The 14,651-nt window shown below is 50.9% G+C and overlaps 2 protein-coding genes across 7 annotated transcripts in view; both read right to left on the bottom strand.

Moving 5' to 3' along the window:
- The window catches only part of RPL10A (ribosomal protein L10a), a 16,943-nt gene extending 15,236 nt beyond the window's left edge, over positions 1–1,707 (bottom strand). Inside the window, exons 1-4 of one of the 6 annotated variants that reach the window (XM_011986557.1) lie at positions 1,642–1,707; positions 1,208–1,282; positions 1,047–1,127; positions 545–693 (exon numbers count right to left, since the gene is read on the bottom strand). In XM_011986557.1, the coding sequence (XP_011841947.1) occupies positions 545–693; positions 1,047–1,127; positions 1,208–1,282; positions 1,642–1,646 (310 nt within the window). In that variant the 5' untranslated portion in view covers positions 1,647–1,707. Of the gene's footprint in view, positions 1–526; positions 694–1,046; positions 1,128–1,207; positions 1,283–1,641 lie in introns of all 6 variants that reach the window. The other 5 variants (XM_011986558.1, XM_011986556.1, XM_011986559.1 and 2 more) reach the window with 5 other exon arrangements.
- A 1,288-nt stretch (positions 1,708–2,995) lies between these two features.
- The window catches only part of FANCE (Fanconi anemia, complementation group E), a 24,714-nt gene continuing 13,058 nt past the window's right edge, over positions 2,996–14,651 (bottom strand). The window contains exons 9-18 of the mRNA XM_011986886.1: positions 14,549–14,651; positions 10,961–11,567; positions 9,484–9,528; positions 9,096–9,164; positions 8,635–8,778; positions 7,647–7,770; positions 7,341–7,419; positions 6,506–6,572; positions 4,650–4,775; positions 2,996–3,868 (exon numbers count right to left, since the gene is read on the bottom strand). Coding sequence (XP_011842276.1) covers positions 3,767–3,868; positions 4,650–4,775; positions 6,506–6,572; positions 7,341–7,419; positions 7,647–7,770; positions 8,635–8,778; positions 9,096–9,164; positions 9,484–9,528; positions 10,961–11,567; positions 14,549–14,651 — 1,466 coding nt within the window. The 3' untranslated portion in view covers positions 2,996–3,766. The remainder of the gene's footprint in view (positions 3,869–4,649; positions 4,776–6,505; positions 6,573–7,340; positions 7,420–7,646; positions 7,771–8,634; positions 8,779–9,095; positions 9,165–9,483; positions 9,529–10,960; positions 11,568–14,548) is intronic.

Raw genomic sequence — 14,651 nt, 5'->3', positions numbered from 1 at the left:
AAAAAAAAAAAAAAAAAAAAAAAAAAAATTAGCCGGGCGTGATGGCGGGCGCCTGTAGTCCCAGCTACTCGGGAGGCTGAGGAGGGAGAATGGTGTAAACCCGGGAGGCGGAGCTTGCAGTGAGCTGAGATCGCACCACTGCACTCCAGCCCGTCTCAAAAAATAACTAAAGAATAGGCTTGAATTGTGCCTATTTCTTAGCGGTGGACCCTGGACACGTGACAACTGGCAATGTCTGCTTCCTACCTGTAAAAGCAGTCTAATGCCACTGCCTAAACAACGCAGAGTAAGATTTCCAAATCATACCTCACCAGCACCTGGCTGGTCAACTTACAATACCTGGCCTCCCTCATCAACTGGAATCCTCATAGCAAATACAAACATCAAACCACCGCAAAGCTAAAACAGCACTCAGGCCAGCTAGGCAACCACCGCCGCATTTGCTAGTCTAGCCCCCTCATCATTAAAAATCGAAATGGCAGGAAAGCCTTTCTAGCGCCTCCACCCCACATCTCACATGCAAAACCACAGCGGCCGGACTCACCTAGTTTCTTCACCAGTTTTTTATTCTTGTTGAGTTTTTTAAGCGCCTCGATGTCCATGTGGGGGATATCCACGGCCTTGGCCTCGTCACAGTGCTGCTGGTCCCCCAGGACACACACAGAGAACTTGGGGCGGGGAGTGGACTTAAGCCTGCGTTTTGGGGGACAGCACCAACAGGTTATGCCTAGCCCTGGGTCCCGAGGGCCGGTGAAGGGTGTGGGACCGCAGCAGCCACCGAGCCTTACCCGGAGCGTTCACATTCACCAGCAGCCAGCCTGGCTTGTCAGGCTGGTCGGCGGGCTCGGCCAAGGCCTCCCCACGCCTCCCCTCATGTTTTAAGACCCAGGGTGGGGGTCCGTCCAGCCGCGCCTGCCCGGAGCAGGGGGTCTGAACTACCCTAACACATCAGTACCGACGTGCCCGCCTCCGGCTCAGCGGGAGCCTGCAGGGGAGGGGCAAGCACGGGGGCACTGAGGGCTGGGTGGGGTCAGAACGGTGCCAACCTGACGGTGCCCGAGAAGCGCTTGTCCTTCTGGGGGTCATAGTTCTTCAAGCTGATCTGCAACTCCACCGTCTCCAGGAACCTTCGAGAGAGGAGGGGGATTAAACATTAAGCACACGCCGGCCCTCACCACCCGCGCCCTGCCCCAGGGTCGGCACTCACTTGCGGCGCTTGCGCTGGTTCCCGTGCAGGACTTCCCGCACCGCCTCGTACAGGGTGTCGCGAGAGACTTTGCTGCTGCGTGAGAGAAGCGACAGCGCGCTCAGGGCCGCGGAGTCCACACGCTCAGACTGCTCGGAAGCCTCCGAGGCTCCAAGCTTCGAGACGGGCGGGCGGCCCACGGCGGACTCCCCAGTAGATTCCGGACACCAAGTAGAGCGACGGGAGCCCAGACCCAGACCCAAACCCCGGTGGAAGAGGGAGCCTCTCGGTGATCGGACCTGGTAGAAATGGCGACCCGCAGGCCGACCCGCCTTGAGAAATGCCCCGCGGCGAAGGTGACGCAAGGGCCCGCAGTTCGGTCTGCAGGAGCCGCATCCTTGGCGGGGCACCTGGAGGCGCGGATGAACGCAGATAGGGCTTTCAGGACCACTTACCTCATGGCTTCTCACGCCGCGCTAACCGGAAAAGAGACTAGCACAGTTTGCGCATGCGCTCTAATAGTGGCCCGGTCTCGCGAGAATGCGTCGTTCCTCGGTCCTACCCACACAGAGGTTGGGTGGGCCAACCCCGAGAAGCGCGGACTTCTCCGGCCGCTGGGGGCGTCGCTGGGCCGCTAGGCCGGTGCGGGAACCCACGGAGTTGTCGCAGCCCTGAGCGCCCCGCGGCCGCCGGTAATGTGCCGATTCGCGCCCGCTGTTGCTGGGCCCCTAGGGAAGCAGCTGCGTTCGGGGCTCGAGCTTCGGTAGTCACACGTACTGGTACAGCCCAGTGATGTTCACTGACAGCGTGGATTCCGGCATGCTTGTCCCTCAAACCCCTTTCCCCTCGCGCCCTCCGCACCAGCTTATGTTCTCAAAAGCAAGCCTTGTTCCTCGGCCAGACCTCCCTCCCTCAGCACCTTGCTCTAACGTGGACTCGTGGTAAGGGAAGCTTCCGGAAAGTTCTGTTCCTGGCCTCTCAGCGCCTGCAGAGGGGAAGAGCTGGCAAAGTCTTAAAGTGAACTTTTACTTGATGATTTGATAACATCTACGTTTTAAGTGTGACTACTATGAATAAGGCGTCTAGCCAGGTGCTACAGGAATACAAAGATGTAAAACAGGCACACAGCACTGCACACCCATTAAGGTGTCTTCTCTGCTCTTTCCTCTGTCCAGTGGGTCTCATCCTCTTAGCCCACTGTAACCCGAAGAGCCCTTCAGATCTCTCCTAGGGTTCATCTGCCCAAAACCCTTCCCTAACTCCAGACTGAGTCACTCCCACCTTTATGTCCATTCCCACCTATCCCCCTGCCTGGTGGGGGCAGCTCCTGTAGGATGGGGTGAGTGGTATTACACATTATTTGGCCCTCAGAAAGTGAGTAAGATACCCTACACCCTTCCCCTCACCAGGAAAAAGATGTTTCTTGTCACTGAGCAGGGAGGTGGAGGGGGTGGGGATGGGTTCAATACCCAGAATTCACAGGAAGGAAAGTACTGCTTCTAATAAGACATTAGTCAGGCGTGCTGGCTCACGCCTGTAATCCCAGCACTTTGGGAGGCAGGCGGATCACCTGAAGTCAAGAGTTTGAGACCAGCCTGGCCAATGTGGTGAAACCCCGTCTCTACTAAAAATACAAAAATGAACAGGGTATGGTGGCAGGAGCTTGTAATCCCAGCTACTCAGGAGGCCAAGGCAGGAGAATCGCTTGAACTGGGGAGGTGGAGGTTGCAGTGAGCCGACGTCACGCCACTGCACTCCAGCCTGGTGACAGAGTGAGACTCTGCCTCAAAAAAAAAAAAAAAGAAAAAGACATTATTGAACTTGCTTTTTATTCAATACCATTGATAAATTCAAGTCAGAAACAAAAGCACAGAAGGTCATAACATACACGAGCACAAGAGCTTCATCTGAGCACACTGGTACCCTAGACCTCCTGGAGCATCCCATGTCCACTCTGGGTCGGCTTGACCCTACTGAGCCCTGTTGGAAAGTTTCTGTCCCTGCAGCCTGAGAATTGATGAGGAGTGTGCCTGGGGCCAGCAGCCTTTGAAAATATAGCTCTGGCCTGGTATGGTGGCTCACACCTGTAAATCTCAACACTTTGGGATGCCAAGGCAGGAAGATCACTTGAGCTCAGGAGTTCAAGACCAGCCCTGACCAGCTTATTATCTACAAAATAAAAAAATCTAGCTGGGGCACAGTGTCATGTGCATGTAGTCCCAGCTACTTGGGAGGCTTACATGGGAGGATTGAGCCTGGGAGGCAGAGGTTGCAGTGAGCCATGATCAATCGCACCACTGCACTCCAGCCTAGATGACGGAGCAATACCTTCTCTCAAAAACAAAAGAAAAGAAATGAAAAACAAAATATAGCTGAGCTTCCTTAGCCCAGGAGCCTCCCTGTTGGCTGGGAGGCCAGTATGCCCCTATGGAGCCTGGAACAGGGAGGCAGTTGGAATCTGGGATGGCCAGGCTCAGCCTTTATCCTCAGGCTAGGGCTCAAGACAGAAGGTGGTGAAGACAGAAATGCCTTCAGGAAGCTGGTGATGGAGCACCAAGACGGTGGTCCCTTGGTGGATGGTCAGGAGCCCAAATGTTTCAAGGCGGCCTGCAGGGACTTCCTCAGGAAGGTAGTGTTAGGTTCTAGGGCCACAGCCAGGCCCAGCCTCTGGGTCTCAGTGATCTGCGGAGAAGGAAAAATCATGTCAGGACTCCAGCAGCTGATCCCTCCCCTCTCTCCACTACCCCAGGGTCTCTATTGAGGAAGGAGAGAGGAAGCCAGGAGGATAGAAGGAGGAGACTCCTGAGCAATCTAATCTCATTATTTCACCATAGTTAACTAGGTGGACCTGGAGCCAAATACTAGCTGCACAACTTACTAAGCCGGCCACATTAGTAATAGTTGACAATTATTGTGTGTTTACTATGTGGCAGCACTTTATATGCATCAATCCATATACAAACATACATACACATCATGTATATGCATTGCTGTATATAATCCTCAAAACCCTCCCATTTTACAGATGAGAAAACTGAGGTTCACAGACACTCTACTGTGTGACACCTGCCTTCCTTTTGGGCCACACTTTCTCTTTCTGCCCTGTTGCTACAACCTCCTGACAGGTCTCAGGCCCTAGATCTTCACCCTCCAATCCCACTCCTCACAGAAGCCAGATGCTTCTTAATAGTACAGATCTGACCAAGTTACTCCCAGGTTGAAGGCCCTTGAATGACTCCTGATGCCTCATATTGGAGGTCCTTCTGTTTGGATCTCCAGAGGATTCAGGAGCTCGCTGAAATTGTGCAACAGAAGCATGTTCATACTTCCATCTTTCTGGGAGGGTCTACATCAACCCCAGCACTCAGGGTTTTATCCCTGACATACATATTCATACACCCTTGTGGCAGGCCCAGGGCAGCCCTGCCAGCAGGACCAGCCCCATGGCCCTATCAGTACTCACGTTAGCCTGGTACTTGGTCATCACTGTCAGCATGAGCTTGGCATAGGCCATGGAGGTGGTGGCTGCCAATCCCTTTTTACAGAGCTTCTCCATTAAGACACTGAACTTCTCAGGGGTCATCTCCACCTGCACACATTGGGAGATGGAGCAGTAATCACAAGAAGGGCTTGGGCTCTTCATTCTGCCAGTCCTGGATTCAATTCCTAACTCAACCACTTCCTAGCTGGGTGACCCTGGGCAGGTTACTTAACCAACCTAAACCTCCATTTCCACATCTGTAAAATGAGGCTCAGAATATCTAATGGAAGACTGTGAAAAGGATTAAATGAGATAATGCACATAAGACACGCACGTCTCAGAAAATGGTGGCTACCATTGCAAAGGCTCAGATTAGGACCAAGGGGAAGCCAAGGATCCCTTGTCTGGTTCAGTGGTTAAAGATATAAACGAGTCAGGGCCCAAGAGACACTGCCACCTTAATCTCCTGGCTCTTCATAATAATAATTTAGGCTGGGTGTGGTGGTTCACACCTGTAATCTCAGCACTTTGGGAGACCGAGGAGGGCAGATCACCTGAGGTCAGGACTTCGAGACCAACCAGGCCAACATGGTGAAATCCCATCTCTACTAAAAATACAAAAATTAGCTAGGCATGGTGGTGCGTGCCTGTAATCCCAGCTAATCAGGGGGCTGAGGCTGGAGAATCACTTGAACCCAGGAGGCGGAGGTTGCAGTGAGCCGAGATCGCGCCACTGCACTCTAGCCTAGGTGATATAGTGAGACTCCGTCTCAAATAATAATAATAATAATTTAATAAACACTGTGCATCAGGTGCCATTCTGAGTACTTTATACCAATTATCTCATTTAAACCTCACTCCAATCTTATGTGGTAGGTGCTATTAATATTCTGTCTCCCCTTCTGTAGACGAGGAAACTACAGGAATAAAGAAGTTAGGTCAGTTATCTAAGATATAAACAAATGAGGCAGAATTTTAGGTACTGATATGAAAAAAAATCACCAAAATACACTGTGAAGTAAAAAAAGCAAGGTACAGGGCAATGAGTTTGGTGTGTTGCAATTTCCATAAAAAGTAGGATGGATAGTAAGTGTAAACATGTTTCCACATATAGCTGGTATCTCTGGGAGGGGGGGTTCCCCTGAAACTGGGGGACTCTGGATGGTTGGAGAAGAGAAGTAAGGGGAATATTTTTCACAGTATCCTTTTGAGCTTTTAAAATTGTCAACATATGGGCTGGGCATGGTGGCTCACGCTTATAATCCCAGCACTTTGGGAGGCCAAGGAGGGCAGATCACTTGAGCCCAGAAGTTCTGGCCTCAAGTCATGGTGAAACCTTGTCTCTACTAAAAATACAAAAATTAGCTGGCATGGTGGCACACGCCTGTAATCCCAGTTATTTGGGTGGCTGAGGCATAAGAATTGCTTGAACCCAGTAGACAGAGGTTGCAGTTAGCCAAGATTGTGTCACTGCACTTTGGCCTGGGTGACAAAGCCAGACTCTATCTCAAAAAAAAAAAAAAAAAAAAAAAAAAAATTGTGAACATACGAATCTATTACCTATTCAAAAATAAAATAAAATTTACACACACACATCAAAAATCCCACCCCAAGGCCGCCCAGCTAGTAAGAGGTGGAGCTGAAGTGACCATGTGCTCAGCTTTCTGCTACCAGCTTTGCATGCCCCAGGTCTCTCCCACTGTCTCAGGCAGCTGCTGTAGGGCAGCTGTCCTACTTGACCCTGCATCCACTGAAGGACTCAGAAACCTAAGAACCCGATGTCCTTCCAAGGACTGCAGCACTTCTTTGTCCACTCTTCCCCAGGACAGCCTGCTCACCTGCCGCTCTAGGAGTGACTGCAACACCAAGAAAATTTCCTCCTTCCAGGGCAGCTCCAAGATCTGTCTGCAAAGCAGGGGCCCTAGTGAGAAATGCCTGGCCTCCCACCCAAGCCTGAGTATCTGTCTGCTGCTGCAACTCCCACAGCACGGCAAAGCCCTGAGGACAGCCAAGATCTCCAGTCAACAAAGGGGTAGTCAGGGGTGGGGCACCATGGCACTTTGGGAGGCCGAGGCAGGTGGATCACCTGAGGTCAGGAGTTCGAGACCAGCCTGGCCAACATGGTGAAATCCCATCTCTACTAAAAATACAAAAAATTAGCCAGGCGTGGTGGCAGGCGTCTGTAATCCCAGCTACTCAGGAGGCTGAGGCAGGAGAATTGCATGAACCTGGGAGGCAGAGGTTGCAGTGAGCAGAGACCACGCCATTGCACTCCAGTCTGGGCGACAGGGCAAAACTCTGTCCCCTGCCCCCCCGCAAAAAAAAAAAAGGGTAGTCAGAGACCTCTTGATGCTGGCACCAGCCCCAGCAGACACTATTGCAGAGCTCATACAACTGCCAGGAAGGTCACACCCCAAGAGCCCCAGGAGCTGACAACAAAGTATTTGGTAGTGAGACACAAGGGTCCCCTAAAAAATAACTAGGAGTAGAGAGTGCATCCTGAGAACAAAAGGCAAAGAGGACTCATAGAGGAGGAAGATGATGGAGTGAGATGATATACATGAGGCTTCCTAGAGAAGGTGAGCCTTCCCTGCAGGGCCCAACACACGTGATGTCACTGTAGCCTGGGGGAACAGGTGGCGGTGGGGACAGCATGGAGGCCTGCACACTCACCCCAGCATTAGAACCTGTGCATCTGGCTCCAGGGACTCTGCCTTCACAAGGCAACATAGTAACTCTGTTTGAGCAGGACCTGGGTAGAGGAAAGCAGAAGGGGAAGTCTGGGGGGAAATGGTAGAAGACGGCGGAAAGTGGGGAGGCGGTAACAGAATGCCCAGCCTGTTATAGGGGCATCATCAGGGAAGCAGCAGGCATCTTTAATCACTGAATACCCAACTCCTGCCAGGGCCACTCTGGGGTGAAGGGTGCTGAGAACACTGAGGGCAGAGCTACTGGGCCTGGGGCTGGTTCCAGAATTACCTGTGCCTTGGGCCTGGAGCACAGGGTCAAGGAGGGCTCTGCAGACAGGGTAGGTATATTTGGCACAGAAGGAGGTCAGGGCAGTTGTAAGCAGGCGGGAGGCTGAGGAAGTCAAGGAGAGGATCTATAGCCAACAGGGAGGAAAAAATTAATTCTTTTCATTTCAACAGCATTTATCAAACACACATTTCAGATGGTGATACATGTTACAAAGGGAAAAAAAGTTCTTTTACTTAGAACTCACATGGACCCACCCATTGGAAAAGATATATACCTCTCTTGCTCAGTTCCCAAATCCCTGAAAGTCCCTTGATCAGCTTCTAGAAAGGTTCTGGTGCCCAGAGAGAAGTTAGATGCTGGCTGGGCATGGTGGCTTACGCCTGTAATCCCAGCACTTTGGGAGGCTGAGGCAGCTGGATCGCTTGAGTCCAGGAGTTCGAGACCAGCCTGGGCAACATGGCGAAACCCAGTCTCTACTAAAAATACAAAAATTAGCCAGGTGTGGTAGTGGGTGCCTGTAGTCCCAGCTACTCAGGAAGCTGAGGCAGGAGAATCACTTGAACCACAGAGGCAGAGGTCGCAGTGAGCCGAGATTACGCCACTGTACTCCAGCCTGAGTGACAGAGCAAGACTCTATCTCTAAATAAATAAATAAATAAAAATACAAAAATTAGCCAGGCATGGTGGAGGCCACCTGTAATCCCAGCTACTCAGGAGGCTGAGGCAGGAGATCGCGCGACTGCACTCCAGCCTAGGCAAGAGTGAGACTCTGTCACAAAAAAAAAAGAAGTTAGATGCCATGTGGGTAGATGGCCTGGGGGTCCATGCCCTGCCAGTTAAGCAGGCATCCTTTCCTTGCCCCAGGCTGCCCAAACAGCCCAGATGTCTACAAGGCTGAGAATCTTCTCTCTCAAGTACCACCCTTCTGAGGGCCCAGATGCTCTTCCCCATTGTCCTTGGCACTCTGAGTACCTCCCAGTACACCTACCCGTCCAAGAAAGAGGCTTCTGGTCAGCACAGTAGCATTGCTGAGGCTGAGATCAGGTGAAAGGGCCAGCAACCAGGTGCAGAGCTGCAGGAGACCGAGGTCTGAGAGCTGGGGGAGCTGCAGCTGGGTACACAGCAAGTCCATCTGCTGACAGAGTGGGACACGGGGGAGAAAGGGCACCAGGACATGCACTCTGCCTCTGCTAGGCTGTCTCAAGCAACTGGGCAGCAGACGGAGCAGGGCAAAGATACTCCAGAGCAAAGAAAGTCTGGGAGAGCTGCCCTAGGGGAAGGAACCAGGGACTAAAAGAAACTACAGAGAGTGACCCCTATCACTGAGAAAGAAAACAACAAAATCCCCTCCCACATTTCCCACATGAGGTAGGAAAACATAAACTTAAATAGAAAAAGATAAGGGAGAGAGAATGTAACCTCAGAGCCAGGCAGTCTATCTGGACTCACCTGGCTGGGGCTACATTCGTGAAGAAGCTGTAGCTCAACTGGGGGAGCATCCTCCAACCCCTCTAACCCCTGCAGAGACAAATCAAATCTCATGTTAGGGCTGGCAGAGCCTTCGGTGACAAGTCACTGAAGCCGCCCCTTCAGGTGGCAGAAGGAGTGGCTGAGATCCTGGAAGGCGCTACCAGAGAAGAGGAAGTTACCTGGTGTTAGATGGTAAGTCTACACTTGGTTCAAGAAAAGCTCCTTCAGAGACTGTCCTCAGACCTTTACTCCAGTCCCCCTCCCCCAGCCAGCTTATATATCACTGCACTGGGCCTTCCCTGGGCATAGCTAGGATCTGGGTAGAAGGTGGAAGAAAGGCTATGGTGAACAGGGTAGGGCCAGTCACCTCCTCCAAGGTCTTCAGCAGCTGCTGCAGCCTGGGAAGCTGGTCCTGTGGAGGAGAACCCAGTCACTGCCACATCCCTCCCCCAGCAGCATGACCCCAAGCCTGGTTCTGGCTCCCCAAGTCAGTGGGAGCTAGCCGGCAAAGACGATTCAAGAAAGTCAAGAGGCCAGGCACGGTGGCTCACACCAGCACTTTGGGAGGCTGAAGCGGGAGAATCACTTGAGCCCAGGAGTTCAAGGCTAGCCTGCACAACTAGTTGAGACCCCATCTCTACAAAAATAAAAATAAAAAATTAGCCAGGCATGATAGTGCATGCCTGTAATCCCAGCTTTACTCCAGCCTAGGGGAAGAGAGGCCCTGTCTTGAGGAAAAAAAAAAAGTCAAGAACATGAAGTCTCTATCTTGAAAAGTGCCTAAGAACCCAAACTAGACAAGGTCCAAATGAAACCCAGCTGTCACCAGGCACAGTGGCTCACGCCTGTAATCCCAGCACTTTGGGAGGCGGAGGCGGGCGGATCATGGTCAGGAGATTGAGGCCAGCCTGGCTAACACAGTGAAACACCATCTCTACTAAAAATACAAAAAATTAGCCGGGCGTGGTAGCGGGCACCTGCAGTCCCAGCTACTTGGGAGGCTGAGGCAGAATAATGGTGTGAAGCCGGGAGGTGAAGGTTGCAGTGAGCCGAGATCGTGCCACTGCACTCCAGCCTGGGCGACAGAGTGAGACTCCATCTCAAAAAAAAAAAAAGAAAAAAAAAATGAAAACCAGCTGTCTAGAATTGTTTTCTGCTCCCAACCCAAATGGGGGTAGACCCAGGCCTTGGACAAGGAGGCAGGGGCAGGCTGGATGCTGTCATGATTCTTCCCACCCACATATTACAGGGTAACAGGGGTGGCTCCAGAGCCTCTCCCTTGCCTGGCACCCTTTAACCCCACGTTATAGATCATTAGGACACATTTCCCACCTCCAGTAACTCCCTTCCCTACCCCTCCTTAAGAGTCTGTGGAGTGGCTGGGCACAGTGGCTCACACCTGTAATCCCAACACTTTGGGAGGTCAAGGCGGGCAGATCACCTGAGGTCGGAAGTTCAAGACCAGCCTGACTGACATGGAGAAACCCTGTCTCTGCTAAAAATACAAAATTAGCTGGGCGTGGTGACACATGCCTATAATCCCAGCTACTCGGGAGGCTGAGGCAGGAGAATCACTTGAATCTGGGAGGCAGAGGTTGCGGTGAGCTGAGATTGTGCCATTGCACTCCAGCCTGGGAAACAAGAGCAAAACTCCATCTTAAACAAAAAAAGAAAAAAAAAGTCTGTGGAGTGGAGGCTACATTCCCTAAACCCTACCTTCCTCCTTTTTCCTCCAAGAACTACAGTCAACTCCTTTGGGAAAAAGTGTCCCAACCAGCCTTCCCCACGGATAAAGCCACCACTGGTGAAAGATCACTCTAAACCCAGTCTCCCTACCAAAGTACCTGGATAGCTTTGGGCAACTCCAAACTCTCAGCTAGACCTTTAGCATCCGCCAGACTCGAACCGTCCTGGCCAGTCTTAGCTCCCATGACAGGTTGGTCCTTAATAGGAGATGCACCTCCTCCATCTGCCAGGGATTCCAGTGACTTATGTTCAGGTCTCTCCTCCTCATCATCTTCTTCCTCTTCCCAACACCGGAACCTTTTGGGGACCCTCTTCCCCTCAGGACTGGCAGCCTCTTCCTCTGACTCCTTTCTGCGTTTCCCAGGCTGCTGGGAGTCCCTGTTGTCCTCTTCTTCAGGGTCTGGAGACTGTGGGGATTTCAACCTCCTGCCCCCTGGGCCTAGCCCCCTGCACAGACTTTGGAGCTGTCTCTGGCATTTTTTAGACAGTGGAGAAGCTCCCTCCATGGAGGTCCCCACCCCTAGATCCCTTCGCAGCAATTCCCCCAGGGCACGGAGCCAGGCATCGGGGTCAGGGGCTAGGTCCTGCTGGGCAATCTGCAGCACAGAGAGGAGCCCACTTTCCGGCAGTGACGGCCGAACGGCCATCAGCAGGGACATCAGGTTCCTCTGGCATATCTGGGGCAATCGCAGCAACAGTGGTTTCCTGGGTAGCAGAGGGAGAGCAAGCAGTTAGAGTGTCTGGCTGAAGGGAGCACAGGGCAGACTGGGCAGAGCTGGGGGCTAGATGGCAGTGGACAGATGGGGGCTGGCAGGCAGTCAATCTGTAAGAGTCAGTGGATGTTGGCCAGGTGTGGTGACTCACACCTGTAATCACAGCATTTTGGGAGGCTGAAGTGAGCACATCACTTTAGGTTAAGAGTTTGAGACCTGCCTGGCCAACATGGTGAAACTCCATCTTCACTAAAAAAAGTATAAAAATTAGCCAAGCGTGGTGACATGTGCCTGTAGTTCCAGCTACCAGGAAGACTGAGGCAGGAGAATGGCTTGAACCCAGGAGGCAGAGGCTGCAGTGAGCCGAGATCATGCCACTGCACTCCAGCCTGGGCAACAGTGTGAGACACTATCTCAAAAAAAGGAAAGAAAAAAAAAAAAAGTCAGTGGATGGAGACAGAGACAACACGAGAACTGTTTAACAAGTGTTCATTGAGTATCATATGACAGGCCCTATTCTTTGGCCTCTGTCATCTGTTTCAGCTCAAAATTCATATTGGAACCTACTCTATAATAGATTCATGCTTGTTTTACACAAAAAGAAGAAAAAAGTTCTTTCCCAAATTTTAGGGAAAAATAATACTCCAGGATGCTGTGCAGTGCTTAGTCTTGCAGCCCTATGGCTGCCCTCAGCAATCCCCTGGAACTCTCGGGGTCACTCATCTGTCCAGTTCTTGTGTTCCTTTCACCAAATTTTGAGTTCCTAAAAGGTGAAGGTAGTGTTTCCTTTCTCTGTGTCCTAGGACTCAGCACAGCGCCAGCCCAGAGCAGGCACTTGTTGTGCATTTATTGAATGAATTAACTCTCTGAGAATAAGTGTGCTGAGATCGGCAAGAGCTGCTGTGGACATAGAAGGCTTCCCAGAGATGAAACTTGAAACAGAAGGAATCACTTTACAGATTCTAAACAGTATTCACAGAGTCAAAGGGGAAGACAGGGGGATGAGGATCTTTTGTTTTGGAGCCCCAGGGGTGTAAGCAGAACCAATGCTCTCCTGCAAGCACCCAACTTTTCTTAAAATAGATTTAATGCTATTCCCCCGAGCTCCAAAGGCCCATGATGCAATGTAACCATCTGTAATTCTGCGGAGGCACCAACCCAGATCCTACATGACCTGAGGCTTGGTGTGGCAAGTCACGGCAGCATTTAGCCCACCACCCATCATGTCTTTACTCCTCCCTATGCATAATTTTGCAGGGCCATTTGTCAAGAGGCACTTGGGTTGTGAGGCAGAAAAAACAAAAGACAACTATTTCTTTGTAGAATATAGACACCATGTGAGAGAGAAAAACTAGAGTCAAAGTTTAAAAGATGGTACAGGAGCAGTGGCTCATGCCTGTAATCCCAGCACTGTGGGAGGCCAAGGTGGGTGGATCAGGAGTTCCAGACCAGTCCGGCCAATATGGTGAAACCCCATCTCTGCTAAAAATACAAAAATTAGCCGGGCATGGTGGCGCGCGCCTGTAGTCCCAGCTACTCAGGAGGCTAGGGCAGAAGAATTGCTTCTTCTGGAGGCGGAGGTTGCAGTGAGCCAAGATCGCGCCACTGCACTCCAGCCTGGGCAACAGAGCAAGATTCCGCCAAAAAAAAAAAAAGAAACAAAACAAAAAAACCTGAGTTTAAAAGATGGTTAATTTGTGGCAGGGAGGATATTTGGGGGTAGAGAGGTAGAGAAGACTCTACTCCAGGAGATTTTAACCTTTTTTAGTGCCAGAGACCTGTGATCAGAATGAGTGTTAAATGCATTTGATAAAATATCTAGGATTCTAAAGGAAATCAATTGTACTGAAATACTCTTCTATCCAGGGGCCCCAAGTTAAGGCCTTTGCCCTCCCCTTACTCTATCCAGAATAAGCCAGATAGCTGGGCAAACATTTCTATAGCTTCCAATTTGGGGATTCAAACAAGTTCTCCTGACCCATCTCCTGAAAGAAATTCGAAGTGGAGTGTAGGAAGAAAAGATTGGAACTCCCATTTTCCCCTATTTATCTAAAACATAAAAAAGTAAGCATTAGAAATATTTAGCATCTGGATGGTTTCCAGCATAAATTATGGGGGAGGGGTATCCAAGAAGAGTGGAAGGCTGGCCCCACTAGGAGCTGAACATGGCGCCTCACCCACTCATTTTTCGTTTTTTGTGTGTTTTAGTTAACTTTGCTAGTTAAATGCATTTGTGGATACTGTACTATCTTTTTTTTTTAAACAAAAGTTGTCCTCACAAATGAGCACGTAGCTTAATAGAATGCCTGCCAAAAAATTGGAGATAATATCAATAACAGAAACACAACCAAATAAAATGGCAGGGCCGACACCTCTGCTCCTAGTAGGAATTCTTAATCAGTCACAGAGAGGTTAAAAAACGAAGTTCAATGTCATCCAAGAGCCAGAAATTATCAAGAACACTAAGATATGGATTCACAGTTACCATTCTTAGGGAAAACAATCTTGCCTTACAGTGAACGTTATGCTTTGAAAAGCAGAGAGTATAGGGCCACCAGGATAGCGGGTATGTATTCCACCATCACGTTTTAAATATCTATTTTTGTACTTTAAAATGTACGTATTTTAACACACGTGTACACTTTATACATAAGTATACTTATACTGGACGTACGTGTCCAATTGTTTAGAGATGGCAGTATGCGATCAAAAGTGATTTGCCTCCACTTATCACTATACTTTACAGCCAACAGAAGGCGTGTGCCTCGAGTTCCCGGATCCTCCGTGTCCCGCACACGGCAGGTGCTCAGTGACTGTCTCTTATACACATCTAGATGTGTAGTGAAGGGTGCCCCTGCTCATAGGGTACGCGGCAGGCCGTCGCCGAAGGGGCTTATTTCACCTCTCTGTGCGTCGATCCCCCGACAGCCCCCGCCTCCCGTACCTGCTGAGGGGCCGCGGGCGAGGACTTACAGTTCCAGACGGCCGTCAGGCCCCTGCACTACCGGCTCCTCCCGGCACAGGGCCTCGAGCAAGCGGCCCCAGTCGAAGGGCTCCCAGCCGCGCCTGCCCAGCG

The sequence above is a fragment of the Mandrillus leucophaeus genome, unplaced genomic scaffold (assembly GCF_000951045.1).
Source record: "Mandrillus leucophaeus isolate KB7577 unplaced genomic scaffold, Mleu.le_1.0 Scaffold3, whole genome shotgun sequence".
Classification (NCBI taxonomy): domain Eukaryota; kingdom Metazoa; phylum Chordata; class Mammalia; order Primates; family Cercopithecidae; genus Mandrillus; species Mandrillus leucophaeus.
Note: the sequence above shows the minus strand (reverse complement) of the source record. Positions and strands in the feature narration are given on the sequence as shown.